This window comes from Chiloscyllium punctatum, chromosome 10 (assembly GCF_047496795.1).
Source record: "Chiloscyllium punctatum isolate Juve2018m chromosome 10, sChiPun1.3, whole genome shotgun sequence".
In the NCBI taxonomy this organism is placed as follows: domain Eukaryota; kingdom Metazoa; phylum Chordata; class Chondrichthyes; order Orectolobiformes; family Hemiscylliidae; genus Chiloscyllium; species Chiloscyllium punctatum.
The window spans coordinates 81,411,555-81,427,592 of NC_092748.1; the positions used below are offsets into that span (position 1 = coordinate 81,411,555).

The window sequence follows — 16,038 nt, forward strand, 5'->3', positions numbered from 1 at the left end:
CCATGCGTCATTGTAAATGACCGCATTCCCTGGATTCAGGACAATGGCTGCAGCCTAAGGATAGGGCAGACAACTGTTCCACTCTGCCGCTGTTGTTCCAACAGGTGCTTCCCAGGAACTTTGGGCTTAACACTTTTAAAATTGTTTAATAAGAAGTGCTATTATCAGCCAACTGCATTAATGTTCTTGAAACATGGTTGTCAAATGAAGTTCATTCAATAGGACTCAAACTGTACCCTCTTACTGCATGTCTTTCCTTCATTCCAAGTAAAGGAGCCACTTGAATGTTCACTGCAGGCACTTGAGAGAGAGAGTTCACTGCTGCTACAGCTGCTCCTGGGATAGAGTTGAGTAGGTACTGCCAGATTTAATTGACTCTGGCACTTCAAAATAGTTGGTACATTCTCCAGAGCTCCCTGTTAATAAAAAAAAAAGAGGGAATACTTGTCACATACTGGAATTGCTCCTCCCCACTTGAAACTGCCCCTTCATTCACTGCTAACATATCACTTCAAATGTTCAAACAGACATTTTTATTTCACTTTAAATCTTTGAAATATCTATCCCCATTATATTACTGCATTTGAATGCTGAGGCTAGTGAATATAAAAATGTAACAAAAAGTAATTTCTGTCCTTCAATTTCAATCCAGTTCATGACATTTTTGAGTGAAATGCTGATGTGACTACTTTTCCGTTGTTGCCCTATTCCAAACTTATTTTGCTGTGCTCCTATGGAATAAAGGTCAAATCAATCTACATAATGGATAGCAAAGTTTATCACCACATAGCAGTAAGATACAGGATCCCAAGAAGAAAGTAATTCATACAAATTGCAAAAATCTATCTACTTTAGAAACAAGTAGATCTGTCAGAAGCTGGTTTAAAAAAAACTAAAGTTTTGTACATAGATTTTGTCTCAATTTTGACAAAACTTAAATCCATCTTTTCAATTTTCATTGGCCTGTTATAATTTTTCTTCCTCATTTTCTGGGATTAGTTTGTTGGTTGCAAAATATCTCAATTTGATCCATATCAAGAATAAGATACAAACATGATTGGTTCTATATGAAAATCTATTCTCTCAAGTCAGTTCCAATCTTAAATAAATGTATTACCAATGGTAATGATTTCCATTCTTCCAAAGTGATATATGTTTAAAAAATTAAAAATGTCTTTACTCCAATCTGAAGAACTAAAATGCAAAGTTCCCATTTTACAAATCAAAGCATAGGTTCATTTTCTTTTATAAGGCAGACAATTATGATTCAGTTGACTTGATATCATCCGGGTACTGCAGTACAGCCCAACTTGATAGATTCTAGGGAAACCATATGCAGAGCACATTACAAACAAGTTAAGCTATTCAGAGTTTCATTTCAAGGTTATATACGGAATATACAAAACATCACATATAATAGGGCTAACTGATTTAGTGGAATGCTGCTGGACCTCATATTCACTGCTGGATGAGCAGAATTTGATCCAACTGTAACTTTCAGTTAACAGTCCTTCAGTCTGAATGTCTGAGTTTGGTTTCGATGCTTGACATCCTAGCTGGACTTGATAAAGCGTGACGCTAAAAAGAGCACAGCGAGTCAGGCAGCATCTGAGATGCAAAAGAGTTGATGTTTCGAGCATAACCCTTCTTCAGGCTTGGGAGGGGAATGGGGGCTGAGATATAAATGGGGGTGGGGGAGCTAGGGGAAAGTGGGGTGGGATGGCAATAAATGGGTGAAGGTAGGAGGTGATGGTGATAAGAAGGTGGAGCAATGAGTTGCAGAGATGGACATATAGGTCAGGTCAAGAGGGCGGATCTGAGTTGGAGGGTTAGATTTGGTATGGGGTGGGGGAGGGGAGATTTGGAAAGTGGTGAATTTAACATTCGTGTCATGTGGTTGTAGGTCACAAGGTGGAAGATGAGGTGTTCCTACTCCGTTTTGCCAGTGGCCTTGTGTAGGCGGTGGAGGACACCCAAAATGGATATGTCCTGAGTGGAGTGGGAGGGGGTGTTGAAGTGGATAGCCACAGGAAGATGTGGTTGGTTGGCACATGGTTGGTTCTCCCAGTGGGAAAATAATGTGAGACACAGAAAGCCAAATACAGATTAAATGGTTGCTTTGACAACATCTCCATTGTGGCCACAAATGAGGGCCTCCACTTTATGCATCTTGTCTCTTCATTTCTTTATCCAATTCCCACTTTGATTGTGCTGTCATTGGTTTTTACTGGAGCCCTCGCAAAGCTCAACACAAACATCAGAAGCAGAATCTGTGGACATTGGTAATAAGAGGTGGACGAGCTAATGCCCACTGGGAGAAAAGCACATTCGTACTTAATTCTTAGATATGCTGGCAAGTGGGCGTGGGTGGAATTAGGAGTTGAGCCCTTAGCTGCATTTGTTATCTCTTTGTGTAGGATATTCGACTTGCTGTCCTTCATCACAGATGTTGACTGACTTGCTTGCGTACTTTCAACCTAATCTTACTTTGTATCCAATTTCATATAATTGAGGTTTCAAGTTTCATGCGTTATCTATCAATCATAGTTTTCATGCTTTTCTGCAAGATATTTTATCGCAGTTCATTGCCTGGTGTTGAATGGTATTGATACATTAATCTCCTGGGAAACTTTAGAAAAATGTGGAAAGGCTGGATTGGATAATACAATATTTGAATGCTTATGTTATCTAACTTGTTTCTGGAATGAGCCTAAGCACTTTGCTGTACTTTTTTTAAAAAATGAAAGGTCAAAAATATCCTTAGGCGGGGAGAAATGAATTGACCAGATAGTGCAGATCACATGATTTATATTGCTTTTAAGTATGAGAACTCAAAATAACAAAATTAATGTTGACCTGGCCGTGCCGCAAACACAATAATCTGGAGTAGATCCAACAGGCTGGACAATGGCTGGTCTTCATCCTAAGCTATATAGGCTAGCAGCATACAAGAGAATCTTACTTGTTGTATATTTAGCTATAAGATCTGGTGGTGTGCCAGATTCAAGATTAGGTTGGTGCTGGAAAAACACAGCAGGTCAGGCAGCATCCGAGGAGCAGGAAAATCAAAAGCTTTTGCCCGAAACGTTGATCTTCCTGCTTCTCGGATAATAGCTCTCATCTTATCTAAAAATGAAAGATTGTTGAGGGGACACTTTGCTTGGGAGGTCTTGATGTCTAACCAAATTGATTGTGGATCACAAGAGACCCAATCAGCTACATTGCCTAATAGAGAACTCAACTGATACCTCCTTAAGTCTGGAAAATCCAGTCCTCCCTTGCTTGTGGAAGCTGCAGCTTCTCTAACTTGATAAGGGGCTGTCTATGATTCCAAATAAAGGAACCAAGCCAGCCATGTAGTTTATGTAACATCAGTCTCAGCAACATCAAAGGGAACATTCTCATAGGATATAAGAAATGAGGCAGAATATTCATTTTAACTCGAGCTACTCTGCCTAACCAGGATATTGGGAGATCTCCCCAGCGTTGAAGGTCCTGTCTTATTTTCTCTAGTAGGTGTATATAATTGGCTTTATACAGCTGACCAAATACTGGGGTGATAAAAATACCTAAGTATAGAAAACCCTTCCAGTGAACACTGAAAGGGAAAACAAGGTCCGTCCGATAAATTGGATATACTAAAGAGACCACCCAACGGCATGGCCTCCGATTTCGTAAAATTGATTTTGTAGCCTGAGAACATATTAAATAGATTAATTACTTGACTTAAGCAGGGTACAGATATCAAATGATTACTTAAGAACAGGAGGACATCATCTGCATTGAGAGTGTTTTTTTGTTTACCAACCCTCGGAGCCACTATGTGAGAGTCGGTTCGTATACATAGAACATAGAAAAATACAGCGCAGTACAGGCCCTTCGGCCCTCGATGTTGCGCCGACCAAAGCCTACCTAACCTACACTAGCCCAATAACCTCCATATGCTTGTCCAATGCCCGCTTAAATGACCATAAAGAGGGAGAGTCCACCACTGCTACTGGCAGGGCATTCCATGAACTCACAACCCGCTGAGTAAAAAATCTACCCCTAACATCTGTCCTATACCAACCTCCCCTTAATTTAAAGCTGTGTCCCCTAGTAACAGCTGACTTCATTAGCGGAAAAAGGTTCTCACTGTCAACCCTATCTAAACCCCTAATCATCTTGTACACCTCTATCAAATCTCCCCTAAACCTTCTTTTCTCCAATGAGAAAAGCCCCAAGTGCCTCAGCCTTTCCTCATACGATCTTCCTACCATGCCAGGCAACATCCTGATAAACCTCCTCTGCACTCGTTCCAATGCCTCCACATCCTTCCTATAGTATGGCGATCAAAACTGTACACAATACTCCAGATGAGGCCGCACCAGAGTCTTATACAACTGCAACATGACCTCAGGACTCCGGAACTCAATTCCTCTACCAATAAAGCCCAGAACACCATCTGCATTCTTCACAGCACTATTTACCTGGGTGGCAACTTTCAGAGATCTGTGTACATGGACACCAAGATCCCTCTGCTCATCCACACTACCAAGTAGTCTACCATTAGCCCAGTAATCCATCTTCTTGTTACTCCTACCAAAGTGAATGACTTCACACTTAGCTACATTGAATTCCATTTGCCACCTTACTGCCCAGCTCTGCAACTTATCTATATCCCGCTGTAACCTGCCACATCCTTCTTCGCTGTCCACAACTCCACCGACTTTCGTGTCATTCGCAAACTTGCTCACCCAGCCTTCAAGCCCCTCCTCCAGGTCATTTATAAAAATGACAAACAGCAATGGTCCCGAAATAGATCCTTGTGGAACACCGCTAGTAACTGCGCTCCAAGATGAACCTATACCATCAACTACTACCCTCTGTCTCCTTCCAGTAAGCCAATTCCTAATCCAAACCTCTAATGCACCCTCAATGCCATACCTCCGTACTTTTTGCATTAGCCTGCCATGGGGTACCTTATCGAACACCTTGCTAAAATCCATATACACCACATCTACTGCTTTACCCTCGTCCACTTCCTTGGTCACCTTCTCAAAGAATTCAATAAGGTTTGTGAGGCACGACCTGCCCTTCACAAAACCATGCTGACTATCCTTGATCACATTATTCCTATCCAGATGTTCATAAATCCTATCCCTTACAATTCTCTCTAAGACTTTGCCCACAACAGAAGTGAGACTCACTGGCCTATAGTTACTCGGGCTATCCCTGCTCCCCTTCTTGAACAAGGGAACCACATTCGCTATCCTCCAGTCTTCTGGCACTATTCCCGTAGACAACGACGTCATAAAAATCAAGGCCAATGGCTCCGCTATCTCCTCCCTAGCTTCCCAGAGGATCCTAGGATAAATGCCATCAGGCCCAGGGGACTTATCTATTTTCATCCTTTCCAGAATTTCCAACACCTTTTCCCTACATACCTCAAAGCCGTCCATTCTAATTAATTGTGACTCAGTATTCACATCAGCAACAATGTCCTGTTCCTGAGTGAATACTGACAAAAAATATTGATTTAGTGTCTCACCGATCTCCTCCGCCTCCACACACAACTTCCCACTACTATCCTTGACTGGACCGATACCTACCCTAGTCATCCTTTTCTTCCTGACATACCTGTAGAAAGCCTTTGGGTTTTCCCTAATCCTACCAACTAAGGACTTTTCATGTCCCCTTCTCGCTGCTCTTAGCTCTCTCTTTAGATCCTTCCTGGCTACCTTATAACTCTCAATCACCCCAACTGAACCTTCACGCCTCATCTTTACATAGGCCGCCCTCTTCCCTTTCACCAGGGATTCCAATTCCTTGTTAAACCACGGCTCCCTCACAAGACCCTTTACTCCCTGCCTGACTGGTACATACTTATCAAGGACACCCATTAGCTGTTCCTTGAACAATCTCCACATATCATTTGTGTTCTTCCCTTGAAGCCTATTTTTCCAATCCACGCATCCTAAGTCATGCCTCACTGCATCATAATTTCCCTGCCCCCAGCTATAACTGTTGCCCTGCAGTGCACACTTATCCCTCTTCATCACTAGAGTAAAAGTCACCGAGTTGTGGTCACTGCCCCCGAAGTGCTCACCTACCTCCAAGTCTAACACCTGGCCTGGTTCATTACCTAGAACTAAATCCAGTATAGCCTCACCTCTTGTTGGCCTGTCTACATATTGTGTCAGGAAACCCTCCGCTAGTGGTTCAATTATTAGTATGAATAATAACGGTGAGAGAGGACATCCTTGATGACAGCCCCTACCCATGCTGAAGCTTTCCAAACCTAAACTATTGTTAATAACGGCTGCTTTGGGGTCATTGTATAATATTGAGACCCATTTAGAAAATACCTCTCCAACACCAAACCTTTCCAGTGTGTAAAAAAGATATGACCATTCAACCCGGTCAAATGCCTTCTCTGCATCCAAGGAGACAGCTATCCCTGGTATTCTTTCCTGTTGACAGGCTTGTATCAAATTTAAGACCCTTCTAATGTTGTTAGATGATCTACAGCCCCTGATAAACCCCGTCTGGTCCGCTTTTATGAAATATGGTAAGACCCTCTCCAATCTTAATGCTAACGTTTTAGAAAGGATTTTAAAATCTCCATTTAGCAAGGATATTGGTCTATATGATGAGCAATCTTCTGGAGCCTTTCCTTTTTTAAGAATGAGGAAAATATTTGCTTCTCTCAATGAAGGCAGGAGGTAGCCCTGACTCAGGTTACATGTCTATAACCTGACCAGCCAGTTCCCCTATGAATTCTTTATAAAATTCAACCTGGAATCCATCTGGTCCAGGTGCTTTGCCACTCTGAAGCTGGCTAATTGCATCGAGTACTTTCTGGATTATCAGGGGAGCATTTAGGATCGACACCTGCTCTGAGGTTAAATCTGGAAAGGCCAAGTTTTTAAAGAAGGACTCCATCTTCTTAGTTCTATCCTCACAGTCCTGCGATTTATGCCGTTCAAAATAGAACTTTCTAAAAGGCTGTATTGATCCTTGTACGATCGCAAGTCAGAGTACCAGCACTTTCCCTAATGGACATAAAACTTGAGCAGCCTTTTTTTTCCTTAAGCAGACACTGTTGTTCTCCCTTTTGTCTTTTCTGGGTCACAGAATATGATGTGGTGTCCCACATAGTCAATGGATTACTGGCCGTACCTGAATTAATTTCCAGAAAGGTTTTGAACTCTTGAGAAAAATATTTTATAAATTTGCTATCCTTCATTAAAAAAGGAATCCATATGCCAACGTTGGGGGCCTGTCCCATTGTCCCTAGTCTTAACTTCCATATATCCTGTGGCATGATCAAAGATTGCTATGTTATCTATTTTGCAGGACAATATGAAATTCAAAAGGGTCGAGGGAGCAAAAAACATATCAATTCTAATATGACACTTGTGTGGGTTAGAGTAGAACATAAAGTCTCTGCCTGGGGGTGAAGACACCTGCAAACATCTACTAGCCTTAGCTCCTTATTCAGATCCGCCAATTATCTGGATCCAAGAGATATACCCATAGTACTCTTGGGTATCCTATCTGTCTCTGAGTCCATAATACAATTAAAATCTCCTCCTATAATTGAATGGTGGGCCCCAAAAGCCATCAACTTGGAGGACGCTTTTGTTACAAATTTGAAGGGGTGTGCTGGGGGGGGGGGGGCAATAAAGATTCAAAATCCTATCCTCCTCTCCATTTATTAGGGCTTTGATCAGTATATACCATCCAGATTCATCTTTTATCTGGCTTAAGATTTTAAAAGGAAGATTTTTCCGAATGAGAATGACTACTCCCTTACCTTTTGAGCTAAAAGATGAGAAAAAGGCCTGGTCATATCCATCCTGTTGGAATTTTAAGTGCTCTTTGTCAAGTAGATGTATCTCCTGTAAAAGAGCTATATCAACCCTTTCTTTTGTAAGGTTTGATAGCATCTTCTTACTTTTGATTGGTGAATTACTCCCCTTGACATTCCCGGTGCACCACCTAAGTGAATAGCTAGCCATGATCGTCCAGGCAAGCCCGAGACCCCCCAGGAGGAAGTACCCCACCCAAAACACCTTGAGTAAAGACCATGAAGAATTCACAAAAGCAAAAATTCTTCAGGACATTTACACCAATACAATTAAAAACTATTCCTAAGTAAAAAAAACACAAAACACATTTGAAAGGAGATTCTCCCCCTTGCTCCTAGGGGGTGTAACTACCTATCAATAACCCCAACATAACCTCTCCTAACTAGTGCCCCGCCCTCGACCTAGGCATTATAAAAAGAAGTAGACAAATTCAAGTGTTCTATAAAAGCAAAGCTATAAGTGAGTGACCCACGACACCCGCCCACCCCACACCAACACCTCGGTGCGTTTAGCAAGCATAATACAAAATATAAATATATAAAACTACAAGGTTACAAACATAGCAATGATTAGAAAACTAAGTAAGATGACAGAAGAAGAGAACCCCGCTCTAAAAAAAAGTAGGACAAAACAAACCCCCCTCCCACATAAATCAAATATGCATCGTGATTAGCAAATAAGGCCCCTTCCCTGTCCCCTGGAAAAGGTGATGAACAAAAAAGAGATGGAGAAGGAAAGAAGGGGTAAACCGGAGGGGGCGGGGGGGGGGGCGGAGAAGGTGGCACAAAGCAAAATTGTTATCCATATGATTTGAATCTTACAGTCTATTTAAGAGAGTCCAAACATTCTTTAGCTTTCTCCAGTGATTCAAAGTCGTATACTGATCCTTCGTGGCTGAAGCGCAGCGTTGCTGGGTAGCGCAAGGAATGTTGGATATTTAGGTCTCTTAGGTGCTTCTTCGCCTCATTGAATGCCCTCCTCTTGCGGACCAAGGCTGGAGAAAAATCCTGGAATAATATAATCCTGGAACCCTTGTGCATCATGTCCTGGGGATCCTTCCTCAGGACTCTGGAGGTTTCCAGGAGCATCTGCTTCTCCTTATAGCATTAGAGCTGGGACAAAACTGGGCGGGGGCGCTGGCCAGGCCCGGGTCTGCGTATAGCAACCAGGTGGGCCCACTCCACCCGTACCTGGCCTGATCCGGACTCCAACTTTAATACTTGAGAGAGCCATTGCTCCAGAAAAACTACAAGCTGGCCTTCCTCCTCCTGTTCGGGAAGGTCTAGCAACTGAATATTTTTTCGACGACCCTGATTATCGAGGTCATCGACGTGCTCTTCCAAGGTCCAGGCTCGCTGCTCGAGAACCCGGACCCGGCCCACGGCCAACTCGGCAGCAGCTTCCGAGGTTGCAACCTTTTGCTCCGCCCCTCCAACACATTGTTCGAGTTTTTCAATTTCTCAATCGTGCTTCTACCTGCTCCTGGATTCTTCAATGAAGGCATCAATCCTCTCCTGCTGCTTGTTGATCACGGAGATCAGGCTTGCCTCCACAGTTAAGTTCCCCGAGGCAGCCGCGGACGTCTCTACTGCTCCTGGAGGAGGTGGGGGAGGGGTCCCTGCCTGTTGCGAACTTCGGGAATTTTTGCCCTTAGTCATTTTAAGAACAACACCAAACTGTTCAAGTTTGATGTAAAATGACTAAGTATGCTGGGCAAAAGCTATTTTAAATTAATTAAAAGGTGTGGTGACAGCGGGTGCACCACTTTGCCCAAGTCTTAGGCAGAGCACTACAGACTCAGACTTGCTGGATCACCGCCATCTTGAATCTCCCTCGCAAATGTGACTTTAAGAAAGGGACGAAGGATAATCTGGGAAACCATAGACCATTGATATGAATAATGTGAAAACTGATGTCATAATCTGAAATATGATAGATAAATGCTGGGTGAACATGGCTTGGTCAGAAGCAGGTCATTTCTGACAAATTTGATCTAATTTTTTGATGAGGTGACACAGGCAATGAATGAGGGTAGTGTTGTGGATGTTGCATATTTGGACTCTCAGAAAGCATCTGATGTGGTGCCATATGGCAGGTCGGTTGGGAAATTAGAAGTGCTTCAGATTGATGGGTCCTAGCCAGTACGGATTAGAAATTAACTAAAAGACAGGAAACAATGGGTCAGTATAGATGGGTATTTCTCAGATTGGAGAGGAGTTGATAGTGATATTCCCCAGGGAATGTTGTTAGGACCTTTGCCTTGGAATTTTGACTGGGTAAAGATAGATATTCTGTTTCCAGTAATTGATATGTTATTAACTGGGGGGGGTCACAATTTCAAGATCAGCAGCAGCGGAGGTCAGAGTGAGACGAATAGAGACCTCTTTACTCAGAGAGTCTTTCGGCTTTGAAATGTGCCGTTTGAGAGAATGGTGGAGGCAGATTCTATATGAGGTTTCAAAAGAGAGCTCATATATATGGGAAGTGATTCATTTACAGGGCTACAGAGATAGGGCTACAGAATAGAACTAGCTGGGTGGGTCTTGTGGGAGCCAGTACAGACATGATTAGTCAAATAGCCTCCTTTTGTACTATAACATTCTATGATTCTTTTTGTTCAAATCACTTGTGCAATAAGCAGTGGGAGGGAAGCAGTTGACTAAGATTCTGGCTGAAGCATTATGCTGGGAATAAGAACAACTTTCAGTGCAGTGCATTAGTAAGTGAAAGCTATGGGATGTAACAATCTTTCATCTTGATAAAACTGGACACAATCAGTTCTGCTACAACACGGTAGTTCCGTTCTCGTGCAATCCCGTGTTATAAGAAAATCACATAATAGCAGCATCATTTAGACTAATGGGGCTAGAATCGATACATGCTTTAAAAGTTAGTGCTATGGAAACAGTATCCTCAGTTTGGCAATCACGTTATAGTGAATTCACATTAACAAAAGGAGCATTACAGCAGAATGACCTGTACACTCCTCGTTGTGGTGAAGGTGGAGAAGCCCGTAAACAGTTGGTTGTGCTTGCATCTCATGGCACTCCTCTGGCATTAAGAGTTTTTTAAAAATTGAATCAACAGCCATGGATATATAAGCATTTCTTTATTATTACCATTACTGGTCATCACCCCAATGGTTTTTCTCTCAAAAGTGATATGCTGCATTATGGTCAGGCTGTTTAACATGACTGCTGTCCTTGGGATGGCTTGAAAGTATATTGTAGCAGGAAAGTATACTGTAGTAGGAAGATTACTTAGCAATATCCGAAACCATGATTAATGTTTCAGAGACTAGCTGCCATCTAAACCATCAAATACTATCATACACAATGCGTGAGTGCAAAGCATTTTTGTTCATGTAGGCCAGAAGGTTGATGTAGGAATCATAAATGCTTACAGGGATGTCATCTGTAATGTTTTTTTCACCTTGTCGTTTTGGTGAAACTGAATGTTGAACAGGATCAACATGAAAGTGAACATATTGTTGGTTCTTTCAGACATAACATCCGACAATTACTTGATATCTGAATTGCAGGCACTGTAACGTGACAGGTGTCCTTGGGATAACTTGAAAGGATCTACTAGCATGAGAGTCAACTTTATTCCAAATACTGCCTATAGCACAGCCTGCAGTGGCAGCATCCAGAAAGAAACCAGAGTTAACACTTTGGGTCCAGTAACCCTTCTTCAGAAGTCCACAGATGTTTCTCCAGCTATTTCTGGTTTTGTTTCAGAATTTCAGCATAAGCAATTCTTTATTTTCTATTTAGTAACTGAAACCACAGGACTTCAGAAGGATATTATTAAAATACAGCAGGCTGAGAAAGGATTTGCCAGGGTGTTGCCATGACCGGAGGGTTAGTATTATAAGCAGGGGCTGGATAAGTTGGGACTTATAAAACCATGAGGGACACAGATAAGGTGAATAGCAAAGCTCTTCTCCCTAGGATAGCAGAATTCAAAACTAGGAGGCATATTTTTAAGGTGAGAGGAGAAAGAATTAAAAGGGACTTGAGGGGCAACCTTTTCACGTGGAGAGTGGTGCCCATATGGAATGATCTGCCAGAGGAAGTGGTAGATGCAGATACATTTACAACATTTAAAAGACATTTAGACAGGTACATGGATAGGAAAGATTTAGAGGGATATGAGCCAAATGCCAGTAAGTGGGATTAGCTTAGTTTGTGAAACTTGATTGACATGGATGAATTGAACCAAAAGGTCTGCTTTGTGTTATATCAGCCTATGATTTACTAAGATGAATCCTACTCAAGCCTCAGAAATTCAGATCAACCCATCTTTTATGAGTAAGTGCTTACTGTAGGCAGAACCTCAGCACACCATGAGGTTATCATGCTCACAGATTCTTCCAAGTTGTCATGTCATTGCATGCAATCTGGAATCTAATCTCTGACTGTACTGATGATTCTCTTTAAATACAGGCTGTACCTCTTTGTAGTGCAGATTAAATTCTCCCTAAATTGTGATACAGAAAATTAGATCCGTCAGGATTCATGCACGCAAGATTTGAATCCTGCATTTCTAATTTCTGTTCGCTACCTCGAAATTAGTATTCATGTACAGGCCACAAACTATTTGCTGCACTATAATATTTGCATGTACATTCTCAAGTCCCTCAAAACCTATCAAAATGAGCATGATGGCAAAAGAATAAGAAAGTTCAGTCAATGTGGAAAAATCACTTTTTTTTCAATAAGTTGTTTATCCTTTCAGTTTTAGCTGCATTTATACTGCCATTTTAACAGCAGTTTAAAACTGAAATCACTTCCCAATGATGCTAAACCCATCATATAAATCTAAAATCAGAGCATTTGCTGACCTGAGGGAAGCAGAGTGAGATTCCTGGGAAGACAGTGTGTCACATCATGTACAGTATAAATCTACTGCTCATTCATGAAGCACTAGTGCCATAGGCATTTGGTATGTTCATCTACGTCTCATTTAAGTTTTCTTTTTTCACAATCTAAAGATGTACATGCTCATTCTGTTTGGTGAAACCTCTGACCCAGACCTTATTCTAATGTTTAAGAATGTTACAAACTTGGTCGAAAGGAGTCAGGCAAGGATAATCATGGCCACAGTCACATGTTCAGGATCGGGGGGGTGACCACTTTGGACTGAGATGGGGAAACATTTCTTCACGCAGAAGGTGGCCATCCAGCAGAATTCACTCCTACAGAAGGTTGTGGAGGCTATGAATGCATTCAAGAAAAAGAGTGATCATTTTTTAAAAAAATGTTAAATGCATCAAGAGAGATAGAGAGAAAGCCTTGAGTTTGAGGATCAGCCATATTGATATTGATTAGCAAGGCAGACTTGAAGGTTGAATAGGTAAAAACAATAACTGCAGATGCTGAAAACCAAATACTGGATTGGTGGTGCTGGAAGAGCACAGCAGTTCAGACAACATCCAAGGAGCAGCGAAATCGACATTTCGAACAAAAGCCCTTTTGATGAAGGGCTTTTGCCCGAAATGTCGATTTCGCTGCTCCTCGGATGCTGCCTGGACTGCTGTGCTCTTCCAGCACCACTAATCCAGTTGAAGGTTGAATAACCCAGTTCTGCTCTTAGTCTCTATGTTTCTATCCAAAGTGCAAAGTCCAGTTTCAAACTTGCAGTGCAAATGCAACCTTAATTTGATATGTTGCTTGATGAGAGAAATCTACTTTCTGAATTCTGTTGTGACAATAAGTTGTAGAGATGGTTGTTATGTGAAATTTTGTCATGCATGTTTGACAGGAAGCAGACAAGGGCAAAAAAAAGAATCCAGAGATTTTCAGTGCCATTCATCCATTTCAAACAAAAATTTCAGCAGGGGATTCAGTCTCCTCAGATTCTGGCACTTTTAATTATTCCAGCTTGTAGAAATAATTGTGTTCTCACAGATGAATGTTTAAATTTATTCAAGTCAATTATTTTCCTCTGTTTTATTTTTAAGAATTATATATCAAGACTTACCTGGCTTTAAAAAATTCACTTACATGTCAATCGACAATCCTAAATTTTTACGGGTGATTTTAGTGGCAGTTTCACAGAGATAAATGTTGAGCATGTCACTGAAGTACCAGTCTATTGATGCTAGTGGATTGGCAGATCAAGTTGGACAACAAAACTTTGGTTTCCACTTTTACTGTGCATGAGTGATTGGCAGATGTTATTTTTCAATTTATTCTTAAAATAACGTAGCCTCTGTTATTATTACAGCAAAATCTAGATCATTATACTCAACTTATGTTGCCACTCATTCTGTAAAGCTACTTTTCAGTTAGAGATGTGCACAAACAGGTGGCAGAATAATTTGGAATATTTTCAATGGGATTATAAAGCAACTGACAATCCTTAATATCCATAATTTTCTTATCTGAACTTGATATAGATTGTTTAGTAATTTAAGACAGAATGAAAAAGGAAACTTGGATTTCAGGCTTCAGTTTAGAGCAATCTAGATCAAACTATTAACATAATTCACTATTTCCGACATAGTTCGAAATTTCAGACCTGAACTCAAGAGAAATTCTGACAAATAGGTGAGGAATCATTTTGAATCTTAATACATCAGAAGATGCACTCCATCAGACTATTTCACACTATGTGAGGTTCATATCGGTAGACTACAAATGCAGTCAAGCGTGAAACGAGATTTAAAAATTACTCAGCCAATTGGATCATCTAGGTATTTTGAATTTAGTGTTGAATTTTTATTTATTGCTCTTCATCTCACTCATTTAGTATTATGAAAAATGAGGATGCAAACAGCAAGCCCTCTCCTGTCAAGCGTGTAAATAGAGCAACCCACAGTATAACTAAGAAGCTGCTCAATGTAATTTGCACTCTTACTTTAAATAAATATCTGAAAATAATTCATTCATTATGCAGAAATAGAATTAAGTCACAAAAGAAGTGCAAATATTGCTAGTAGATAATCCCTGTGCACTATTTTGAATAACAAAGTGCATTATTTACGAGTTGTGTCAAAATCTTTAATCATAAGTGACAATTTTTTCTAGTGGCTCTCAAAAATATATTATATTGACCATAAATGACTGTCAGGTTGCAGCTTATCACGGAAGCAATTGATTTACCATAAAATGCAAAAAGCTCAAATCATTTTGATGTTTCTACAGAAATCACAGAAGCAAATTAGGTTACTATCTAGTCAATTTTTAGCCTAAACTAAGTTATGCAGCAGAGTGTCATTCATTTTCATGCCACTTGTAGACAATTACACCTTCTTGGTTATCATACACATTGACACTTTGTATTTTCCTTCAGTAATGGGATAGCAATCACCTTACAGCTGATGAGATTTCAGATGGTTGAGTACAACTCAACTATAAAGAAAAAAATTTGATTGTTTATTTCCCCCTTCCTTCTATCAAATGCAGAAATTATGCAACATAAAAATGGCTTTAGTCAATAAAATACATGTGGGAATAAAATGTAAACTATTGATATTAGTTTCTCAATTATACCAACATAATTTCATGGATAATGATCAATAAAACAAGATATGAAAACTTAATATTTCTGAAATAGTTGACTGGTCTGCTTTGTTTGACCCTGTGTCCTGCAATCTGTTATTACTTATAAGGCTCGAAAGGTCAGAAATTCCAAGAATACAAAGTATAATGGTTCTTCTATTGTTACCAAGGTATAAGATGTAGTCAGCTTAACTACCTCTATTTACATTTTAAAACATAACTATTACATTTAGTCTGTTGCTTTCAGTAGATTTTAAATAGAGTGAAACATTATTCTAACATTATAAAATCTTACAAAGGTTCATGAATAGAAATGCTGCATTTAACTTTGCTGCTGATAAACTAAAACTTCTCACAGGATATTTAGCAAATTGGCTTTGTTTGTATTTACTTTATGTCTCAACATATAGATGTATACGAGATGTATAAACCGTAGCCTTCACTGACAAGTTTCTTCATGTCTGCAAACCTTTGCTGAAAAGGCAGAGCACATGAATTTTTAAAAGTTCATACATAATATATTATAAATATAGGATGAGTAATGTGGTACATGGACTTTAATAAAATGCTCCATCCCGTTTCTCAGAGAGACTGAGATGTAATCAATACTAGAAGAAAGTGTCTCAGGGAAATGGCCTGAGATTTATTCCTTTTTGTACAATGTGACACACATTGGG

The 16,038-nt window shown here is 40.4% G+C and overlaps 1 protein-coding gene across 11 annotated transcripts in view; it reads right to left on the minus strand.

Annotated features, from left to right (window-relative positions):
* The window catches only part of nckap5l (NCK-associated protein 5-like), a 753,060-nt gene that overhangs the window by 101,045 nt on the left and 635,977 nt on the right, over positions 1–16,038 (minus strand). For 10 of the 11 annotated variants that reach the window (XM_072579642.1, XM_072579644.1, XM_072579641.1 and 7 more), the window contains one exon: positions 237–416. In XM_072579642.1, coding sequence (XP_072435743.1) covers positions 237–416 — 180 coding nt within the window. Of the gene's footprint in view, positions 1–236; positions 417–16,038 lie in introns of those variants that run through there. The other variant, XM_072579651.1, reaches the window with a different exon arrangement.